Genomic DNA, 23,609 nt, shown 5'->3' on the forward strand with positions numbered 1-23,609 from the left:
AATTTGCTGTTATGTGTAGGCTTTTGCTGAATTACTTCTGAGGAGGCTACTTTGTGTATTTTCTTAAACTTCCTCACAGTGCTTGTTTAATTTTTTAAACAGGAAACCAAATATTGATTTTTGAGTGCTTGCAGAGATTGAATTTATGCAGGAGATTTGTGCTGGCAGCAATGTTTCATTAAGTTAGAAATTAAGTGACCCTATGTCATATTTAAAAATGTGATTCACATTTTGGTTGACTTTAAGTTCATAAGCAGAAAAAATGCAACATGAAAATTCATTGCTAAACTTGCAGCATCATTCATGTTCCATAGAATTGTATCACGTCATATTTTGAAAGAAGTCTTTTTTTATCAATTCTCTCTTAGAGCAAAAGGGGAGAGATGATAAAAACAAATTTAATTGTTGTTTCCCCTCTTTTCCCTTTGCTTTTTGAAATTCACTATGACAGTGTTGAAGCTCAGGGATCAAATTTTCAAAACTACGCAAGTCCCATTTTCAAATCAGGCAGTCAACTTTATGTGTGCAAAACTAACTGCTGTGATCACTGAGCAACACCAATAAAAGTCATTGTGGCTTGCAGTACCACGGTTGCAGCCTGTGGGAAGCAAATCTGAGTTGTGTGTGTTAATTTTATTGTTTTTGAGGGTTTATTTACACTCTAGCAGAGGGAAAACTGAATGGAAGCTGGTATAAATTTCCTAACTTCACAATAAACTAGACATGGTTCCTTGTATGACATCCATTTGTTTTACATTTATGGCTGTTATTGTTTCCCCCCCACACATTTCATCGTATTCTGTGGCTTAGTTTGACATGGAACTGCTAGTATTAACTGTAAAAGTGAGACAGTTTCATTTTGATCCACATTTATTACCATCAATCAAAAATTATTGTTATTAATCTGACACCATCCTTGATAAGAAGAGAGAAAAATTGATTGCCTCTGGCTTTTAAGGGAAAAAAGCATGAACGAGCAGTGAGGGAGGTCATAGATTCATTTTACCTTTACCAAAGTCAGGGTAGAAGGCTCTGAAGTGCTAAGGGCTTCACCATACTCTGCTGATGACTTCACCCCCACTAAGGAAACTTGGTGGAACATGGAGCTGCCTGGTGTTGAGGGGATGGAATTGAGATTAGTTCAGTGCATATTACAAAGTTGAGAAGGAGGTATGAATGGCAAATACCTAACAATTCACCCTCCCTATAGGTTGGTTTTGGTCGTGAGCCTGGTATTGTAGTAGGTGGTGATGACAGCAGAGTATTCCAGGGGGCCATTTTCAGCTGGCACCAGAGATACTAAACTTCAAGGAACCCGAAAGTACAAAATAACTTTAAAAACAAATGAATATGCTGAATGACCCTTGCCTCTCACAATTTGAGGTGTTCATCTTAATCTTCTTCAGATAACAGAGTTCTTATAATCTGATTTGCAGATCATAATTAAGCTTGAAAGAATTAGGTTTTTTATCAGTAAATGTCCAATTAACCATACACACACAAACCGATGAAAAAATATATTAATCTGTAATGATCAAAATTTATAGATAGGTAAAGTTAGAAAAATGCTGCTTTCGAACTTTATTTAGAGTGAAAATCCAGTGTTTCAGACCTGTGAATTAGGATTGTTACAAATAGGCTAGTGAAGGTATAGTAAAAGCAGGTGTGATTTGTTGCTTTAAGGATATTTACTTCAAGTATTTTGACATGTGATGAACAATTTGTGTTTAGGTAAGAGAGATTTTTCTACCTGATTCTCATTCTGGCACTGTAAATTACATTACACCCACTTTAAGGTCCCTTTACACTGCCAGAGCGTGATATAAAAAAGCCTTAATGTAAATGGCAGCCCCAAGCCCTTTGAGGATCCTGACAGGTATAATGGGGAAAGGACAAATGCGGGGGATTCAGGTAGCAGACTCAAGGCCCAGACATACATTTTAGAGCTGAACAGTCAGAATTAACACTCTCAGGCCTGGGCTACACTACGAGTTTAGGTTGAATTTACAGTGTTAAATCGAATTAAGCCTGGACACGTCCACACGACGAAGCCCTTTTTTTCGACTTAAAGGACCCTTTAAACTGGTTTCTTTACTCCACCTCCAACGAGGGGATTAGTGCTGAAATTGGCCTTTCCGGGTCGGATTTGGGGTAGTGTGGACGGAATTCGACGGTATTGACCTCTGGGAGCTATCCCAGAGAGCTTCATTGTGACCGCTCTGGACAGCACTCTCAACTCAGATGCACTGACCAGGTAGACAGGAAAAGCCCCGCGAACTTTTGAATTTCATTTCCTATTTGCCCAGCGTGGAGAGCACAGGTGACCACGCAGAGCTCATCAGCACAGGTAACCATGCTGGAGTCCCAAGATTGCAAAAGAGCTCCAGCATGGACCGAACAGGAGGTACGGGATCTGCTTGCCATATGGGGGAGACGAATCAGTGCTAGCTGAACTCGGTAGCAGTAAACGAAATAGCAAAATATTAGAAAAAGTCTTAAAGGCCATGAAGGACAGAGGCCATAACAGGGACGCACAGCAGTGCTGCATGAAAATTAAGGAGCTAAGGCAAGCCTACCACAAAGCCAGAGAGGCAAACGGAAGGTCCGGGGCAGAGCTGCAGACATGCCGCTTCTACGCGGAGCTGCATGCCATGCTAGGGGGTGCAGCCACCACTACCACAACTGTGTGCTTTGACTCCATCAATGGAGAAGCACGCAACAGGGAAGCAGGTTTGGGGTACGAGGAAGATGATCATGAAGACAATGAAGATAGCTCACAGCAAGGAAGCGGAGAAACCGGTTTCCCCAATAGCCAGGATCTGTTTATCACCCTGGACCTGGAACCAGTAATCCCCGAACTCACCCAAGGCGTGCTCCCAGACCCTGAGGGCGCACAAGGGACCTCTGGTGAGTGTACCTTTGTAAATATTACATGGTTTAAAAGCAAGTGTGTTTAATGGTTAATGATTAATTTGCCCTGGCAATCGCGACTAGTACAGCTGCTGGAAAAGTCTGTTAACATGTATGGGGATGGAGTGGAAATCCTCCAGGGACATCTCCAGAAAGCTCTCCTTCATGTACTCCCAAAGCCTTTGCAAAAGGTTTCTGGGGAGAGCTGCCTTATCCCGTCCGCCATGGTAGGACACTTTACCACGCCAGGCCAGTAGCACGTAGTCTGGAATCATTGCATAACAAAGCATGTCAGCGTATGGTCCCAGTGTTTGCTGGCATGCAGACAACATCCATTCCTTATCGCTCTTTGTTATCCTCAGGAGAGTGATATCATTCACGGTCACCTGGTTGAAATGGGGTGATTTTATTAAGGGGACATTCAGAGGTACCCGTTCCTGCTCGGCTGAACAGAAATATTCCCCGCTGTTAGCCACGTGGGGGGGAGGGGTGAAGTGATCATCCTGGAGAATTGGGGGGTGGGGAGCGGGATTAGTTGGGTTTGTGCTGCATGTTAACCCGGAAACCGCAGCCCCTCCTTTTACATTGCAAACCCATTTTAAATGGCGAACCCAACGGGTGCTTGGTATGGGAAATGAGGGTGCTGCTGTTTGAAACCATTCCCACATGTTATGAAGGTTAAAAAAGCCAAAAGACTGTGGCTTACCATGGCTGCCTGCAAGCCAAATTCTGTTGCCTGGCACTGCGTGAGTGATCTCTCACACCAAACCGGCAGGCCCTCAATATAAGAGGAAAAATGCGACCTTGTAACGAAAGCACATGTGCTGTGTAATGTGAACAGCAAAATTTAACATGAAAGAGTGTACCCATTGTTCTCTAAAATGTCTTTTTTTTAACCACCTCTCGCTTCTCCTCCACCAGCTGCAAATGTTTCTCTTTCGCAGAGGCTAGTGAAGATTAGAAGGAGAAAACGGCGGACTCGGGATGATATGTTCTTGGAGCTCCAGATGTCCTCCCACACTGACAGAGCACAGCAGAATGTGTGGAGGCAGTCAATGTCAGAGTGCAAAAAAGCACAATATGAATGAGAGGAGAGGTGGCGGGCTGAAGAGAGCAAGTGGCGGGCTGAGGAGGATAGGTGGCGTCAGATTGCTGACAAAAGGCAAGAGTCGATACTCTGGCTGCTGGAGCATCAAACTGATATGCTGCATCGTATGGTTGAACTGCAGGAAAGGCAGCAGGAGCAGAGACCGCCGCTACAGCCCCTGTGTAACCAACAGCCCTCCTCCCCAAGTTCCATAGCCTCCTCACCCAGATGCCCAAGAACGCGGTGGGGGGGCCTCTGGCCACCCAGCCACTCCACCCCAGATGATTGCCCAAGCATCAGAATGCTGGCCTTCAATAAGAATTAAAGTTTTAAACTGCAGTGTGTCCTTGTCCTTCCCTCCTCCCCCACCCCACCCAGCGCTTCCCTCCTTCCCCCACCCCTCCCAGGCTACCTTGGCAGTTATCCCCCTAGTTGTGTGATGAATTAATAAAGAATGCATGAATGTGAAGTAACAATGACTTTATTGCCTCTGCAAGCGATGCTTGAAGGGGAAGGGGAGGGTGGTTAGCTTACAGGGAAGTAGTGCGAACTGGGGGGGGCGTGTTTATCAAGAAGAAACAAACAGATGTTTCACACCATAACCTGGCCAGTCCCAAAACTGGTTTTCAAAGCTTCTCTGATGTGCACCGCGCCCTGCTGTACTCTTCTAACCGCCCTGGTCTCTGGCTGTGTGTAAACAGTGGCCAGCCGATTTGCCTCAACCTCCCACCCCACCATAAATGTCTTCCCCTTACTCTCACAGATATTGTGGAGCGCACAGCAAGCAGCAATAACAATTGGAATATTGGTTTTGCTGAGGTCTGTCCAAGTCAGTAAACTGCGCCAGCGCACTTTTAAATGTTCAAATGCACATTCTACCACCATTCTGCACTTGCTCAGCCTATAGTTGAACAGGTCCTGACTACTGTCCAGGCTGCCTGTGTACGGCTTCATGAACCATGGCATTAAGGGGTAGGCTGGGTCCCCAAGGATAACTATAGGCATTTCAACATCCCCAATGGTTATTTTCTGGTCCGGGAAGAAAGTCCCTTCCTCCAGCTTTTGAAACAGACCAGAGTTCCTGAAGATGCGAGCATCATGTACCTTTCCCGGCCATCCCATGTTGATAGTGAAACATCCCTTGTGATCCACCAGGGCTTGCAGCAGCATTGAAAAGTACCCTTTTCGGTTTATGTACTCGGTGGCTTGGTGCTCCGGTGACAAGATAGGGATATGCGTTCCGTCTATCGCCCCACCACAGTTAGGGAATCCCATTGCAGCAAAGCCATCCACTATGACCTGCACGTTTCCCAGAGTCACTACCCTTGATATCAGCAGGTCTTTGATTGCGTTGGCTACTTGGATCACAGCAGCCCCCACAGTAGATTTGCCCACTCCAAATTGATTCCCGACTAACCAGTAGCTGACTGGCGTTGCAAGCTTCCACAGGGCTATCGCCACTCGCCTCTCAACTGTGAGGGCTGCTCTCATCCTGGTATTCTGGTGCTTCAGGGCAGGGGAATGCAAGTCACAAAGTTCCATGAAAGTGCCTGTACGCATGCAAAAGTTTCGCAGCCACTGGGAAAGTCCCACACCTGTAACACGATGCGGTCCCACCAGTCTGTGCTTGTTTCCCGGGCGCAGAATCGGTGTTCCACGGCATGAACCTGCCCTAGTAACACCATAATTTGCACATTGCTGGGGCCCGTACTTTGTGAGAGGTCTATGTCCATGTCAATTTCTTCATCACTCTCGTCGCCGCGCTGCAATCGCCTCCTCGCCTGGTTTTGCTTTGGCATGTTCTGGCTCTGCATATACTCCAGGACAATGTGTGTGGTGTTCATAGTGCTCATAATTGCCGCGGTGATCTGAGCAGGCTCCATGATCCCAGTGCTATGGTGTCTGGGCTGAAAAAAGGCGCGAAACTATTGTTTGACAGAGGGAGGAAGGGAGGGGTGAGTGACGACATTACCTATGGGGAATTAAAATCAACAAAGGTGGCTGTGCATCAGGGAGAAACACAAACAACTGTCATACAGAATGGCCCCACCAAAGATAGAACTCAAAACCCTGGGTTTAGCAGGCCGTTGATTTCATGGGGGGAGGGAGAAGCAAATGAATACAGAACAAATCTGGTCCATTTACTGTTTGGATCCACTCCATCTATCTTTTACATCTTAGGCTGGCAGCAGACGGTGGAGCATGACTGATAGCCATTGGCGTCTTCTGGGTGCTTGGCAGAAGATGCTGCATTACGATTGCTAGCCATCATCGTCAAGACAGTTCAATAGGACTGCCGGCAGGACTGAGTCTCCAGGAGACAAAACATGTCTGCCCAGGCATCTCTGACCGAACTCACTGAATACGACGACAGTGACGGATGTCAGGGAGGAGCATTGGCCTGCTAAACCCAGGGTTGTGAGTTCAATCCTTGAGAGGGCCTCTTAGGGATCTGGGGCAAAATCAGTACTTGGTTCTGCTAGTGAAGGCAGGGGGCTGGACTCAATGACCTCAAGGTCCCTTCCAGTTCTAGGATATCTCCATTAATTAATTTTCAGCAGAATACGTACCCTGCTCTTCAGAAAAGTAGACTTTGACTCCCTCAGGGAACTGATGGGCAGGATCCCCTGCGAGAATAACATGAGGGGGAAAGGAGTCCAGGAGAGCTGGCTGTATTTTAAAGAATACTTATTGAGGTTGCAGGAAACAAACATCCCAATGTGTAGAAAGAACAGTAAATATGGCCTGCGATCAGCTTGGCTTAACAGTGAAATCCTTGCTGACCTTAAACGCAAAAAAGAAGCTTACAAGAAGTGGAAGATTGGACAAATGACCATGGAGGAGTATAAAAATATTGCTCAGGCGTGCAGGAGTGAAATCAGGAAGGCCAAATCACACTTGGAGTTGCAGCTAGCAAGAGATATTAAGAGTAACAAGAAGGGTTTCTTCAGGTATGTTAGCAACAAGAAGAAAATCAAGGAAAGTGTGGGCCCCTTACTGAATGAGGGAGGCAACCTAGTAACAGAGGATGTGGAAAAAGCTAATGTACTCAGTGATTTTTTTCCCTCTGTCTTCACGAACAAGGTCAGCTCCCAGACTGCTGCACTGGTCAGCACAGTATGGGGAGAAGGGGACCAGCCCTCTGTGGAGAAAGAAGTGGTTCAGGACTATTTAGAAAAACTGGACGAGCACAAGTCCATGGGGCCGGATGTGCTGCATCCGAGGGTGCTAAAGGAGTTGGCGGATGTGATTGCAGAGCCATTGACCGTTATCTTTGAAAACTCATGGTGATCGGGGAAGGTCCCGGATGACTGGAAAAAGGCTAATGTAGTGCCCATCTTTAAAAAAGGGAAGAAAGAGGATCCGGGGAACTACAGGCCAGTCAGCCTCATCTCAGTCCCTGGAAAAATCATGGAGCAGGTCCTCAAAGAATCAATTCTTAAGCACTTAGAGGAGAGGAAAGTGATCAGGAACAGTCAGCATGGATTCACCAACGGCAGGTTATGCCTGACTAACCTAATTGCCTTCTATGAGGCGATAACTGGGTCTGTGGATGAGGGGAAAGCAGTGGATGTGTTATTCCTTGACTTTAGCAAAGCTTTTGATAGTCTCCCACAGTATTCTTGCCAGCAAGTTAAAGAAGTATGGGCTGGATGAATGGACTATAAGGTGGATAGAAAGCTGGCTAGATCGTCGGGCTCAACAGGTAGTGATCAACGGCTCCAAGTCTAGGTGGCAGCCGGTTTCAAGTGGAGTGCCCCAGGGGTCGGTCCTGGGGCCGGTTTTGTTCAATATCTTCATTAATGATCTGGAGGATGGCGTGGACTACGCTCTCAGCAAGTTTGCAGATGACACTAAACTGGGAGGAGTGGTAGATACGCTGGAGGGTAGGGACAGAATACAGAGGGACCTAGACAAATTAGAGGATTGGGCCAAAAGAAACCTGATGAGATTCAACAAGGACAGGTGCAGAGTCCTGCACTTAGGACGGAAGAATCCCATGCACTGTTACAGACTAGGGACCGAGTGGCTAGGAAGCAGTTCTGCAGAAAAGGACCTAGGGGTTACAGTGGACGAGAAGCTGGATATGAGTCGACAGTGTGCCCTTGTTGCCAAGAAGGCTAATGGCATTTTGGGCTGTATAAGCAGGGGCATTGCCAGCAGATCGAGGGAAGTGATCGTTCCCCTCTATTCGACATTGGTGAGGCCTCGTCTGCAGTACTGTGTCCAGTTTTGGGCCCCACACTACAAGAAGGATGTGGAAAAATTGGAAAGAGTCCAGCGGAGGGCAACAAAAATGATTAGGGGTCTGGAGCACATGACTTATGAGGAGAGGCTGAGGGAACTGGGATTGTTTAGTCTGCAGAAGAGAAGAATGAGGGGGGATTTGATAGCTGCTTTCAACTACCTGAAAGGGGGTTCCAAAGAGGATGGATCTAGACTGTTCTCAGTGGTACCTGATGACAGAACAAGGAGTAATGGTCTCAAGTTGCAGTTGGGGAGGTTTAGGTTGGATATTAGGAAAAACTTTTTCACTAGGAGGGTGGTGAAGCACTGGAATGGGTTACCTAGGGAGGTGCTGGAATCTCCTTCCTTAGAGGTTTTTAAGGTCAGGCTTGATAAAGCCCTGGCTGGGATGATTTAGTTGGGAATTGGTACTGCTTTGAGCAGGGGGTTGGACTAGATGACCTCCTGGGGTCCCTTCCAACCCTGATATTCTATGATTCAGTCGTAATACAGCATCTGCTGCCAAAAGGCAAGGAGCTGCTGCTGTATAGCAATGCAGTCCCACATCTGCCAGCACCCAGATAGCCGATGACTGCTACCAGTCATACTGCACCGTCTACTGCCAAAAGGCAATTAGCTGCTGTTGTGTAGCAATGCAGTACCATGTCTGCCGGCACCCAGATGACATATGGTGATGGTGAGCTGAGCGGGCTCCATGCTTGCCGTGGTATGTCGTCTGCACAGGTAACCCAGGAAAAAAGGCGCGAAACGATTGTCTGCTGTTGCTTTCATGGGAGGGGGGGGCCTGACATGTACCCAGAATCCCCCGCGACACTGTTTTTGCCCCATCAGGCTTTGGGATCTCAACCCAGAATTCCAATGGGCAGCGGAGACTGCGGGAACTGTGGCATAGCTACCCACAGTGCAGTGCTCCGGAAGTCGACGCTAGCCTCGGTACTGTGGACGCAGTCCGCCTACTTAATGCACTTAGAGCATTTTGTGTGGGGACACACACATTCGACCTTATAAAAATGATTTCTAAACAAACGACTTCTACAAATTCGACCTAATTTCGTAGTGTAGACATACCCCAAGACACATATATTGGAAAATGCATCTTGTAAGACGTTGCTAAAATATATCTTGAGTGGTGCTGGTTCTGAAAATGAGAAGAAAGCAGGAAGTTGTGTGTGCAAAGCATTTCTGTCATGTCAGTGCAGAGAGACGCATGAATATTTCACTTCTTACAAAATATTAACCTTGTTATGAATTGGTTGTAATCCTAATTCTTCTGAACATTTCCATTCTATTGTATATTGCAAGACATCTGTGAACAAAGAGGCCATACTCAACAACATGAGTTTACATTTGTCGATAAATACATAAACTCATCATGATAATTTCATTTATAATTTGAAGACTATCGTTAAACCTGTAACATTTCACATTTAAAACACTGTCTTCTGCTGGTCTGGTAGGTAACTGGTAGTGAAATGATAGCTGAGCTTTTTTGTTCAGTGAAGGAGTGGCACGCATGGGCTCAGAAAGGAGTTATGTCTTCTTCTTCCAGAAGGACAGAGGCTGAAATTGAAGAAATTCTATGGGAGGGCAGGTCTTAGTGGCAATTAGAGTATCCACCAGGAAGGAAAAACACTCTGTGCACATCTATTGTTACCTCCCCAAGTATCACAGGAATTCTCAGAGATGTGATTAAATTTTTTAAATTAAATTTCAATATTTAAACAATTTAAAGTAACAGAGTCTAAAAGGCACCACTTTATAGGGTTGTGCATTCTACTTATGTGTTACAGAAATATCAGGTAAGTCAATATAAATAAAGAATTGGTAAGTATTTATTATGTTGGTTTATTATGGTCTTGCAGTAATGATACCACAGTTAGGGCTGCATCAGAATTTTTTGTTTTACAGGGTCTGGACCAGTGTCTCACCTTTTTTCTCAAAATGCCATGGTGAATTTGAACCACATTTCAGCCACTAAATTAATGTGTGCATTGGAATGATCTCCAGTGTGTCTTTTCTGTGTGTATGTATGTTGGTGTTTTTAGGACATTTGGGATCGGATACTAAATGTAACTTCATTTCTATCATAGCTTTTTTATCCCTACATTCTGGTCTCCAAGGAAACATTCTGCTATGTTGACCCATATTACATTACTAGAAATAGGGATTGACTAAGCACTCATAATCGCAAAGAGGGCAGGAAGAAAATATAGACACATACAAACACTTATCAAGACTTTAGATAACAATGACCTGCAGAATCCAGCTTTGAAAAGCTGTTTAATTAGAAAGTGACAGAGTCCTGTGGCACCTTATAGATTAACAGACGTATTGGAGCATAAGCTTTCGTGGGTGAATACCCACTTCTTCAGAGGCATGTAGTGGAAGTTTCCAGAGGCAGGTATAAATATGCAGGCAAGAATCAGTCTAGAGATAATGAGGGTAGATCAATCAGGGAGGATCAGGCCCTCTTCTAGCAGTTGAGGTGTGAACACCAAGGGAGGAGAAACTGCTTTTGTAGTTGGCTATTCTCCTGATGGACCTATCCTCCATTAACTTATCTAATTCTTTTTTGAATCCTGTTATAGTCTTGGCCTTCACAACATCCTCTGGCAAAGAGTTCCACAGGTTGGCTGTGCGTTGTGTGAAGAAATACTTCATTTTGTTTGTTTAAAACCTACTGCCGATTAATTTCATTTGGTGACCCCTAGTTCTTGTGTTATGAGAAGGAGTAAATAACACTTCCTTATTTACTTTCTCCACACCCATCATGATTTTATAAACCTCTATCATATCCCTCCTTAGTTGTCTCTTTTCCAAGCTGAAAAGTCCCAGGTTTACTAATTTCTCCTCATATGGAAGCTGTTCCATATCCCTAATCATTTTTGTTGCCCTTTTCTATACCTTTTCCAATTCCAATATATCCTTTTTGAGATGGGGCAACCAGATCTGCATGCAGTATTCAAGATGTGGGTGTACCATGGATTTATGTAGAGGCAATATGATATAATCTATAATAAAAAAATAATTGATGGAGATATCCCATCTCCTAGAGCTGGAAGGGACCTTGAAAGGTCGAGTCCAGCCCCCTGCCTTCACTAGCAGGACCAAGTACTGATTTGGCCCCAGATCCCCAAGTGGCCCCCTCAAAGATTGAACTCACAACCCTGGGTTTAGCAGGCCAACACTCAAACCACTGAACTATCCATCCCTTTCTTAATGATGCCCAACATTCTGTTTGCTTTTTTGACTGCCACTGAACATTGAGTGGATGTTTTCAGCGAACTATCCACAATGACTCCAAGATCTTTCTTGAGTGGTAACAGCTAATTTAGACCCCATAATTTTATATGTATAGTTGGGATTCTGTTTTCCAATGTGCATAACTTTGCATTTATCAGCATTGAATTTCATCTGCCATTTTGTTGCCTAGTCACCTACTTTTCTTTTGTTTCTCTGTGCTTTTCCTATATGAACTTAATTGCTGGAAATTAAATTTATTTTGTTTTTTTTGTAAGGTTTCCAGAGTCTGCTAAATAGGGTTTATTTTGATTAGCTGCTCATCTTCAAGAGATACTACAACTTCTCACTCCTGTTCACTTACATGGTGCCAGATTGAGCCTGCTATGTGGAAGGTTACTGATTTTATGTTAGGATGTGTACCAAGGGAGTCATCTTCTAAGAGATTCTAGAGAGACTCCAAGCTAGTCTGCTGTGGCAAGTGGGGTGTGAGACTACCCCTGCCTGGGTCTAAGTGTCCATGTGCATCCAGCTGATACATGTTAACAGTTTGTTAGAGCACTTTGAGCTAGTTCCCTTTCAAAGAGGACTAGATCAAAGTGACTTAATGAAGTGTTAGCAGGCATCAGCAGGGTCCATATGAACCGTTAGACCACGGCAGGCTAATACAGGGTAGATTTGCAGGGGTCTATTTGTTTGTGGAGACAAGGCTTCTGACTCGGAAGGTATATATTGTGGGCATATATGACAGTGAAAAGACTGTAAGATAAGCGGGTCCATCCCAGATATCTGAGGGTCTGTTTTGTCTAAATGATCAGAGTAGTAAACTCTCTTTTTAGTATGTTGGACTTTTAAAAAGTCTCATACTGTTCTGTGTGTGTATTTGATTTTGAAACAAACATTTTAAAAAACTGAATGTATCTGAACTCAAAGGCCATGTATTCTCTTTGTGGATTAATAGTTTCAGATTTTTCTCCATGGGCACAATGGAAGCAAAGAAGAAACACAAGTTGAAACAAATGTGTGAAATGGAGAAATTAAGTGATTTATACTGGAAAAGACTGACAGCTGCAAACTGTCACCTCTCCTTTACTTGGCTAAAGCTGCAAAAACTGGTTCCCATTTCTTGTTCAACTTCAGCATTGCAAAGTATAAATATTTAGTTCACAAACTGTGGCATGGGCAGGTTCCTGCTAAAAATATGGGCCAAAACTTTCAAGTGACAATGATTTTGGATGCCTCCATTTTAGGTGCCCAACTTGACAATTTAAAGAGGCTTGATTTTTCAGAGGATGAGTGATCAACGCTTTCTGAAATCAAGGCCTTGAGAAGATTGTCACCAAAAGTTGAAGCACTCTAATCTACTAGTCATTTTTGAAAATCTTGTCCATGTTTCCGTAAAATGTCAAAGAAACTGTGGACCGTTCTTTTGATTTTATAACATTTGTGATGTGTTAGATTTCTTTATACATAGGGAACAGGAGTACTTATGGCACCTTAGAGACTAACAAATTTATTTGAGCATAAGCTTTCGTGGGCTACAGCCCACTTCTTCGGATGCATAGAATGGAACATATATTGAGGAGATATATATACACATACAGAGAGCATGAAAAGGTGGGAGTTGTCTTACCAACTCTGAGAGGCCAATTAAGTAATGATGCTGTGGTCATATGAATAAATTGGAATATGACCAAGAGGCTGCTAGACAGCTCTCTAACACCACATTCTACAGGCCATTATTCTCTGATCCCACTGAGGATTACTTAAAGAAACTACACCATCTGCNGGCACCTTAGAGACTAACAAATTTATTTGAGCATAAGCTTTCGTGGGCTACAGCCCACTTCTTCGGATGCATAGAATGGAACATATATTGAGGAGATATATATACACATACAGAGAGCATGAAAAGGTGGGAGTTGTCTTACCAACTCTGAGAGGCCAATTAAGTAAGAGAAAAAACTTTTGAAGTGATAGCCCAAGATATCAAGATATCTTGATTATCACTTCAAAAGTTTTTTCTCTTACTTAATTGGCCTCTCAGAGTTGGTAAGACAACTCCCACCTTTTCATGCTCTCTGCATGTGTATATATATCTCCTCAATATATGTTCCATTCTATGCATCCGAAGAAGTGGGCTGTAGCCCACGAAAGCTTATGCTCAAATAAATTTGTTAGTCTCTAAGGTGCCACAAGTACTCCTGTTCTTTTTGTGGATACAGACTAACACGGCTGCTACTCTGAAACCTGTCTTTATGCATAGGGTTGTTTTTAAATATTTAAAAATATTATTATTAAGATGAAATAACTAAATGCCTTACTCTGAGGGCAGTAAAGTTCAGTATTAAGTTTCTGTTTTTATATAATTCTGGATGAAAAATCTCAGAATGCTAGTATTCCATCAAATATATGCCAAGATGCTAATTTCTTATATAGATATTGCATTGCATATGGGACATATTCCTGGTACGTGGTGGATGGGAAGGGGTGGGAACTCAAACTGAGTCAGAAGGTGAAAGATTGGGCAGAGATAACCAAGTTATATAGATTAATGAACACAGAATATAAATGTTTTTCAAGCACTTGGTTTGAAAGTTCAGGGAGCTGAAGTGTCATTAACCTTTTCCTCTGTATTTATGGAAGTGAGGTGGCAAAACCTTCCTTCTGCTTCGGACATGCATAGTTTTTTGTTCTAATCTTTCTTCCCAACTTCTTGAAAAAACATATAGATTCCAGTACCATGAACATCTATCAGTAAGAGAGCTATTAAGGTTTCAGCGGTCTATGTGTCAGGCTGGAGAGAGGATATTTTCTTGGGTTTGGGGTTTTTTGAGGTTTTTATTGGGGTTAGGTTAGAGATGAGAATTGGTTGTTGAAATACTGAGTTATTACCACATCTAAATCTTAAACGTACACACAGGACCCGCTACACTATCTGGTTTATATTTGTTAGTTTACATTTTCTTTTGGATTAACATAAACATATTGAGATAGCATAATGCATGCCCTGTTTTTACAGTCGTTTTGTTAGGTGTAGTGCTTTGCTATGGATAAGGTTTAACGACTACCTGCAGCATAGTTTTCTCTTTTCTTTGTTTTTTATATGCAAGACTCTAAACTATTCCCATTCCTCCATCTCTTGCAATTACAGTAACTCCTCACTTAAAGTCATCCCGGTTAACTTTGTTTCGTTTATTCGTTGCTGATCAATTAGCGAACATGCTTGTTTAAAGTTGCGCAATGCTCCCTTATAATGTTGTTTAGCAGCCACCTGCTTTCTTCACCGCTTGCAGGAAGAGCACCTCGTTGGAGCTAGCTGGTGGGGGCTTGGAACCAGGGTGGACCAGCAGCCCCCCTATCAGCTCCCCGCTCCCCTAAGTTCCCTGTGCAGCAGCCGCCCAGCAGGCTATCAATTGCTGGGCAGTTCAGCTATCCCTCTCCCCACTGCCGTGTTCTGATCCTGCCTTCTGCCTTGGAGCTGCTCCCAGGTGCCTCCTGCTTGCTGTGCAGGGGGGAAGGGGGAATAGGGGTGCTAATGTCAGGATGTCTCTCTGTACCCTGCTCCTGCCCCCCACTCCTTTACCTCATCTCCACAGAGCAGGGGGGACACAACAGGCTCATGATGGAGAGTGCTTGCTGGCAGCAGCTGCTGTCTTAACTTGCTGATCTACTTAAAAAGGCAATGTACTTGGAGTGCTTAGAGTGGGGTCAGTGTACTTAATGGGGCAATGGGCGTTTCTCTCTCTCTCTCTCTCTCACACACACACACACACACACACACACACACACACACTATATATATATATATATATATATATATAATGTCTTTTTTCTGGCGAAAAAAAAATTCCCTGGAACCCAACCCCTCCATTTACGTTAATTCTTATGGGGAAATTGAATTTGCTTAACATTGTTTTGCTTAAAGTAGCATTTTTCAGGAACATAACTACAACGTTAAGTGAGGAGTGAGCAGAACATGTGGCACAGGATGAATTTCATATTCTGGGGCGGGTCCTGGTACCACCCATCTTGGTATGTAGGTGGGATAAGTTAACAGGGTTCAGAAGCCTGCTTTGGCCTAGATTCCTCAGCCAGACTTTGCCAATCCCTAGAACCATACCTGAACCAAACTATTTTCAAATGAAAGTTCAAAATGTTCTGTTAAGTACACCTCTCTTGCCCATCAGGAATAAAGTAATTTGCTTTGGCAACTATCTTTGCTTTGTTACAATAAGAAATAGTGAGCAATTCTTGAAACCTTGTTCTGTTTTTTGGGGGATAAAGAATATTCTACGCTAATATGATTCTTTTCGTCCAAAAGGATCCAAAACATTTTACAAATTGTATACAGTAGGGTTACCATATGTCCGGATTTTTGGTCCTCAAATCCCCGTCAAATCCCCCCCAAATTTGGGGAATTGCCAAAAAGCCGAACATATCCGGGAAAATGCTTTGCCAGCATCCCTGTCCCCTACTTACCTTAGAGCGGCTCCGGCAGCGGCGGCTGCTGCTGCTTCCCCCAGGCACCTCAGCTCTGTGTAGCTGAAGAGCCAAGCTGCCCGAGTGCTACCAGCTTCACGGTTTGCTGGGCAGCCCCCAGACCTCCAGACCCTGTGCCCCCGACTGGGTGCTTCCCCTCCCGGACTCCGGCTGCGCTGGGGAAGCGCCCGGCCGGGGGTGCAGGGTCTGGAGGTCTGGGGGCTGCCCAGCAAACCATGAAGCCGGTAGTGCTCGGGCAGCTGTCTCGCGTGGCTGGGAGGGAGGAGGAGGGGGAATGCAGGGCGCTCAAGGGAGGGGGCGAAGTCGGGGCGGGGACTTTGGGGAAGGGGTTGGAATGGGGGTGGAGTTGGGGCGGGGCTGGGGAAGGGGCAGAGTTGGGGCGGAAAGGGGCGGAGTTGGGGTGGGGGTGGGGCCGGGGCCCCGTGGAGTGTCCTCTTTTTTAAATGTTTTAATATGGTAACCCTAGTATACAGTATGTACCACTGAAATGCAACCAGCATTGGGGTGGGAGGGACGGCAGCAACCAACCATTGTACAGCACCCTGTATAGCAGCATGGAAAGAAGGGGAAATTTTAGCCAGGGACACAGAGCCAAACTTTCATTTTATGAAAAATGACATACATTCAAGAGACGAGCAAGTGGAACCTCATTTTTAAAGGTTTCAATCTATGATACCTCCCCCACCCCTCCATCACATACACACACACAGAGTAAAGTTCATGGAACTCATTTTATCTGTCTTGGAAGAATAAAGGGCTGACACAGTCCTGCTGAGAGTTGAGCCAGTAGTTCTGTGTAGCTTAGGGGTTTACATGTTAACCTCTCACCTTTATCTGAGGGCCTGTACCCAACAGTGTTCCAGATTTAAGAAGCAGCCTTAAACAGACGGCACATTTGAGTGCTGCTGGTAATGGTCCGGGTGGGCTGGAAGCAGTCCAAAGTAGAAATAATAAAAACAAAAACCTGCCCTGCTCCTCTCTGAGGTTTCAGGCTGGATGGGGGGATGACCAATTTTTCCTCTAATTGGAAACCAATCTTTTAGAAAACAAGTTTGGGCTCCCATACTAATCTCTCACCTCATGACAGCTGTTCATTAACTTGTATTTATAGAGCTTAGGGTCAGGGTATTTGTGTATATAAGCTAAGCTTCCTTATCTTTCTGTTATGGAATACCTTTCAGAAAGGCAGGATTGTGTTAGCACAGCACTTTGCATTTTGTCAGCTTTCTTCTGAACTTCCACACACAGTTCTTACAATGCAAGAAAGATAGTCTATCTTGCCTTAATATATACTAGCAAAAGCCTCTGTAAATCATTAGCTTTAAAATAGTTTGCTTAAAATTACCCCCCTCTATAGAAAAATAGTATGAATGTACTTCTAATCAAATTTTGTGAAACATTTAAAAATGTGGAATGTTAAATTCCAAAAAAATTGGAAGTTAGGAAACTTCCATTCAATATTAATTTACAAAAAATTGGGATTAGCATTATTAAAATATCTATTAAAATTGTAGCTTTGATCCTCAGGACTCTTTATTTGATTGTGATTCAGGGGAAAGCTGACAGGAGGTTTTAAGCTTTATTGTGATAAGTCAAAAGTAGAGTTGAACAAATAATTCAAACAGTTTATCTGAGCTTCTGGCTTCTCTTTCTGTGGGGTACATAAATCATGATTTTGTTACTTAAAAAAATTGATTCATCACATTCTTCTGTGAATTTTATTAACTGTTGGGTGATCGCCAACAGCCCTCTGAAAGTTTTCTGTGATCAAACAGTGTTGATTAGTTAAGATTGGCCAGATAAATCACATGGTATTATTTCTGTTCTGGCTGTGCACACAAGCAATTCCAACCCAACCACTCACATGTGTGAATTTAAAGACGTTTACATGAATACAAGAGTACTGAGTATTTAATATGGCATCAGTCCTCAATATGTGCAGTTATAACTCCTTCTAGAAGCGACTTAAAAATATTCCCAGACTCAAACAAACAAAATCCTATCATCCCAACTCAATGCTCAGAATTCCTACTACAGCAATGTTGGTATTAATTTCTGGTGCAAATAATGATCACGTCCACAGTGACAAGTATGTCAAAATCTGGAAAAGGAATGGTGCAGCAGATGTGGAATGTCAGCAACGTTGTTGGATACATAATTAATTAGTGGGGTAATGAGAACATTTTTGGGGGCTCAGAGGCCTACACAGATTAGTAAACTGAGAGGTCTGTCTGTCTGTCTACTTCTCCAACCTACTTGATTTTGTCAGGTTCTCTCACTGTCTTTACTTTAGAAATCCTTGTTCAAATAAACAATTAAATGATCACATGAAATTCCATGGGATACACATTAATGCATGTGAAGATAATAAAAACTAAAATGTGCCTGTAAATTCTGCCCTTTACCTGCGCACTCAAAGCAAAAATTTTCTTGATATCAAAGAATTCTGCATACTTAACAAACTTATGGTATGCAATAGAACAGGGGTAGGCAACCTATGGCACGCGTGCCAAAGGCGGCACGCAAGCTGATTTTCAGTGACACTCACACTGCCTGGGTCCTGGCCACCGGTCTGGGGGGCTCTGCATTTTAATTTAATTTTAAATGAAGCTTCTTAAACATTTTAAAAACCTTATTTACATATAATAGTTTAGTTATATATTCTAGACTTATAGGAAGAGACCCTCTAAAAATGTTAAAATGTATTACTGGCACACAAAACCTTAAATCAGAGTGAATAAATGAAGACTTGGCACATCACTTCTGAAAGGTTGCCGACCCCTGCAATAGAACAACGTAGTGGGAATCAGAGAAGAGAATGTTGTTCTAATGCTATGGGAATATTATACTTGCCTGAATTAACAGTTTTAATTTATTAAAATACAGTATCTAGTTTTTTTACTATATTGATGCTTTGATTTGTCTTGTTAAATTCACAGAGAATAGTCCTTCATTTGATATAAACCACTCTACATTACAGTATATAGGCAGGGCTAATAGCACACCCAGGGCTGGCTCCAGGCACCAGCCCACCAAGCATCTGCTTGGGGTGGTGCTTGGAGGGGGGCGGCGCAGCGGGGCGCTCTGGCCCGAGAGCGGGGCCGCGGCTGGGCTCGCCGCCCTCCCCCCGGTGCTCTGGCCGCCGGGGGCTCTCCGCCCTCCTCCCGGCACTCTGGCCGCGGGGGAGAGCGGGCCCACAGCCGGGCTCAGTGCCCTCCCCTGCCGCGCTCGGGGGGGCGGAGGGTGGGGGGAGCGGCGGGTGGCTTTTTTGCCTAGGGCGGCAAAAAAGCCAGAGCCGGCCCTGAGCACACCCTATTATTAAGGTTGCCCAATACTCTCCATTATAAGACTCTCTTTTAAGTTGCCTATAGCTTTGTAAGATTTTAACTGTTTGGGCTGAAATTTTACATGCCAGATGTTTGCATCTGGCAGAGTTTTTTTTGAAAAATTTCAGCCAAAATTATTCAGAGACATCCAAGAATGAGGCTAGGGAAAACTACATTGTTTTGCTCATGTAAAAAAATTTTGGTGACTTTTTCTTTGAAAAGCTCAAGTACCCCCATGCACTGGAGCAGGAAGTTAAAATGTAGCAGGGATGACCTTTGTGGAAGAGCTGTCTTTTGCCATTCCTGTGAAAATCCACCTCTATTTGGTCAACTTATAAGTAGGGCCTTCCAAATATACAGTCCACTTTGGTCAATTTCACGTTCATAGGATTTTACAATTAGTAAATTTCATGATTTCAGCTATTTAAATCTGAAATTTCACGGTGTTGTCATTTTAGGGGTCCTGACTCATAAAGGAGTTGTGTGTGTGTGTGTGTGGTCTGCAAGCTTATTGTAGGGGTGCTTGCAGTACTGCTACCCTTATCTGCGTTGCTGCTGGCAGTGGTGCTGCCTTCAGAGCTGGGCAGCTGGAGAGCAATGGCTGCTGACCGGGAGCCCCATTCTGAAGGCAGAGCCGCCGCCAGCAGCACCACAGAAGTAAGGATGGTATGGTACAGTATTGCCATCCTTATTTCTGCACTGCTACTGGAGAACCACTGCCTTCGGAGCTGGGTGCCCAGCTGACTGCTGCTGCTCTCCAGCCGCCCAGATCTGAAGGCAGCACAGAAGTAAGGGTGGCAATGCTGCAATCCCCCCCCCCCCCCCAAATAACCTTGTGACCCCCACCTTCCCTGCAGCTTCCTTTTGATCAGGACCCCCAATTTGAGAAATGTTGATCTCCCCTGTGAAATCTGTATAGTACAGAGTAAAAGCACACAAAAGACCAGATTTCACGGTCCGTGATATGTTTTTCATGGCTGTGAATTTGGTAGGGCCCTACTTATCAGCCTTTGAAAAATCACAGTGTGCACATGCTCAGTAAAGACATCTTAGATTTTAACAGCCATATTCCCCAAAGATTCTGTCCATATGGCGCAGGACTTTCCTTGCAATTGCAGTTTTGCGCTGCTGCAGGCCATGCTTGGTCTGGGCACCTGGACTGGGAACATGGAGACTGCCTGTCCTGTGCTCTCCATGACCCCCCCCTTCCCCGCCAAGCTCAGGCAGCCTGTAGGAAGAAGCTGCTTGAGTCAAATGCAGAGGGGACAAGAGCCGGACATGGGTGGGTGGGGAATAGATTGGGACAAAGAGCCTGGGAAGGAGACGGGGTGGAAGCTGGGACTGGGACTGAGAAAAATAATATGTGTTAATGTAAATTAAAGACTGTATCATAATGCTTACACACATGGGGGATGAATTTAGGTTGTAAGGTAACTGTAATTTTGGCATTTCCTAACTTTTGAGTGCCTGACCTTGCAACCTTAATAATGTGTAATGGAGGGATTTTTGTGTGTAATTATTTAACTTCAGACGCTTTTACTGATGCTTGAATGTCTAAGGTTTGACAGTTCGTGATTTTTATTTTGCTTTAGATTATAGGTTGCCAAGTCAGGAGAGAGCCATTGGATTCTACTGAACGATATACTCGTTGGATCAATAATCTGACACCTGGACAACTTCTTACACAGGTATTCTTGTTTCAATTGTGATTCAATCTGTGATGCTAAAGCAGTAGTCAGAGAGGCTTGTTTAGTTATGTTTTCCCATTCACTAATCATACTTGGTGCTGATCAGAGTTGTTCTTTGAGAAACTAAAGGAAAAAATACTTTTAAAAACTCCACCAGATATTTGACTGAATGTAAATAATAGAAATATATTATTAAATCTCTTTTAATATACCCATTTAAAGTATAATATTAGTGCCTGTAATTGGAAAAAATGCCTTTTGGAGCATATGGTTATTGCATAGTGATGACCTTACTCTTGAGAAGGTTGAAGCTATTTCACTTTTCCTTTCCAGTATGCTTCATATTTCTCCTATACGCATGGTAGTTACACTGTGGTTAACTTCATACCTTGTCATGTCCTAGTACTTAAATAAGGAATTTTTTAGCAAACATATTTAAGTAAGAGAAAATAATCCTCTATCCTGAGGAGATTTTAGTTGTAAACGTTACACCCTGATAATATAAATAATGTGTGTGTATATATGTATATATGTATATATTTAGTTAACTCTTGCTGGAGATATTTTTAAAATAGTATTTTTTTGAAGGCTTAAACACAGGTTGCATTATCCTTGTTTTTAAGTACGACGCATCTTGTGCAACTGAAGACAGCAGACTTGGCTTTAAAAGAGATTGTTTCATTAGGCGGGTGGCCAACACTGAACTAAAAGAGTCTTTGGCAAAAACAAGTTAAACTGTGGAAGAAATCAGTCCAGTCTGTAGAAGAATGTGTGTGCTGAGTATTATAAGAAGTCTAATGGGTGGTTAGCGAAAGATTGTCTTAGCGTGCATTAAAAAGCACATATTTTAGGCTTGGTTTTTGTGGTGTTATAGCAGGAAGACATTTGTTTTTAATTTTGCTAGGTTTAAATGGCTCAAGAGATGAATACTCCCTTGTTTGTTAGATTTCATATTGTAAACTCAATTGCATTCCCCACTGCCATAACCCTAAAGACAGACATACAGCCTCTGGAGTGGTAAGCATAACACAAAGAGGAATCCATAGAGCTCCTTTAAGATCTGCAGTGGAAACAGTTGAAATGCACAATAACAGATAATCATAGGTTTGAAATATGAAACAGAGTATTTTATTCTGAAGGACAATAATTTTATTATAAAGAACTACGAAGTAAAGTGCCAATGGTATCATACATCAGCTTGTCTGAAAAAAAGATGCATGTGGATTGCTCAACTCTGTTTCGGAAGGGATGTGGATATAGGGATCATTCATACATGTTTGGTGGTCCTGTCCTGCAACAATAAAATGTTAGTCTCAGATTGTTAATCAAGTAAAAATGGTAAAAGAAAAACAGTTACCAATGGAATATTTGGTGTTAACATTGGGTTTGGCAGTAGAAGAGGCTTATGGGTTGAGAAATACCGTATGCCTCTGACAGTTCAGCCATGGGATGCATGATCACAACACACAGTTGAAAATGATGGGGAAAAAGGCTCATGGCTTAAGGACTGATTCCACACCCACTGAAATCTTTCCATGAATTTTGGATTGAACACTTAATGAATTGGTAAAAAAGTTAAGCCCGCTGCAACAGCCTAAGGAGTTGTATACAGTACCATCATGTTTTTTCAAGGTATGATTGTGCTAGATTTTGTAACTAGATGATGATTATTGAAAATTGTGTCAAATTTCCTTTTATCTCAGGCCCTGATTTCGCACCATTGACATGACTGAAATTTTTGCCATTGATTTCAATTAGAGTAGAATTAGGGCCTCAAAATTTTCTCTCTTCGTATTGTTTTTACATTTGTTTATAAGTTGGAAAAAGAAATGGGAAAAGCAAGCCAGCTCTTTTCTAATATTCACAGTATGATTCTGTTATTTATTATGGGATTTAGTTTGTTATGCATGCCTTGTCTGTTTTTTGTTTTTATTTTCTTTGAAAAAGTAAATAAACTTCAAGAAAATTATAGTTTCACTTCTGGGCCTTTAGTAAGAGATTTGTTGAATCTCTGAGATGAGCAATCCTTCAGGGAATTCAGGAAAATTGGCTTTAATTTACAGTATATTGTCTCCAGCAATTTCCTGTACCGAGGGGTTCTTTTCATCTGTGTCTGCGCTCAGTGCTAGCACTTTTCGGCTGTTTCCGCTACACTACTGTATTTTATGGAGATGAACTAATTGTGCCATATATTGGGAAATTAAACCTCTGAACTGCAAAGTGGAGGTCCATGCTGTCACTACCATGTAGTTGTCTGTATAGCATACATGATTTTGAAAAAACAAACTTAACTTCCTCTTTGAAAGCAATTGCTTTATCTACTCCAGTGCTCCACAATGATCTGAGTCTCGTTGCAAATAGATTGTAGATGTTTTATTAGGAGAATCTGACCTGGGTGGTTCAGATAAATGGTTTCTCCAGTCATACTCATGATGAGAGAGTTGCAATTTTAATAGATTTGTTTTGTGATGGGAATTCTGAAATATGTTTATGAGCCATGCAAGCTTTGCCCATTAAAGAAATGAATCAAATAGCATTCTAAATTCATATGTTTATGTTAAAGGTCTGATTTTTAAACGGACATAAGCCAAGGAATTCAGGATGCAA

General features: G+C 43.1%; 1 protein-coding gene across 6 annotated transcripts in view; it reads left to right on the top strand.

The window, feature by feature from the left end:
- Window positions 1–23,609, top strand: part of B3GNTL1 (UDP-GlcNAc:betaGal beta-1,3-N-acetylglucosaminyltransferase like 1) — a 353,698-nt gene that overhangs the window by 71,096 nt on the left and 258,993 nt on the right. For all 6 annotated transcript variants that reach the window (XM_034789912.1, XM_034789918.1, XM_034789917.1 and 3 more), the window contains one exon: window positions 20,907–21,002. In XM_034789912.1, the coding sequence (XP_034645803.1) occupies window positions 20,907–21,002 (96 nt within the window). The remainder of the gene's footprint in view (window positions 1–20,906; window positions 21,003–23,609) is intronic.

This window comes from Trachemys scripta, chromosome 14 (assembly GCF_013100865.1).
Source record: "Trachemys scripta elegans isolate TJP31775 chromosome 14, CAS_Tse_1.0, whole genome shotgun sequence".
In the NCBI taxonomy this organism is placed as follows: domain Eukaryota; kingdom Metazoa; phylum Chordata; order Testudines; family Emydidae; genus Trachemys; species Trachemys scripta.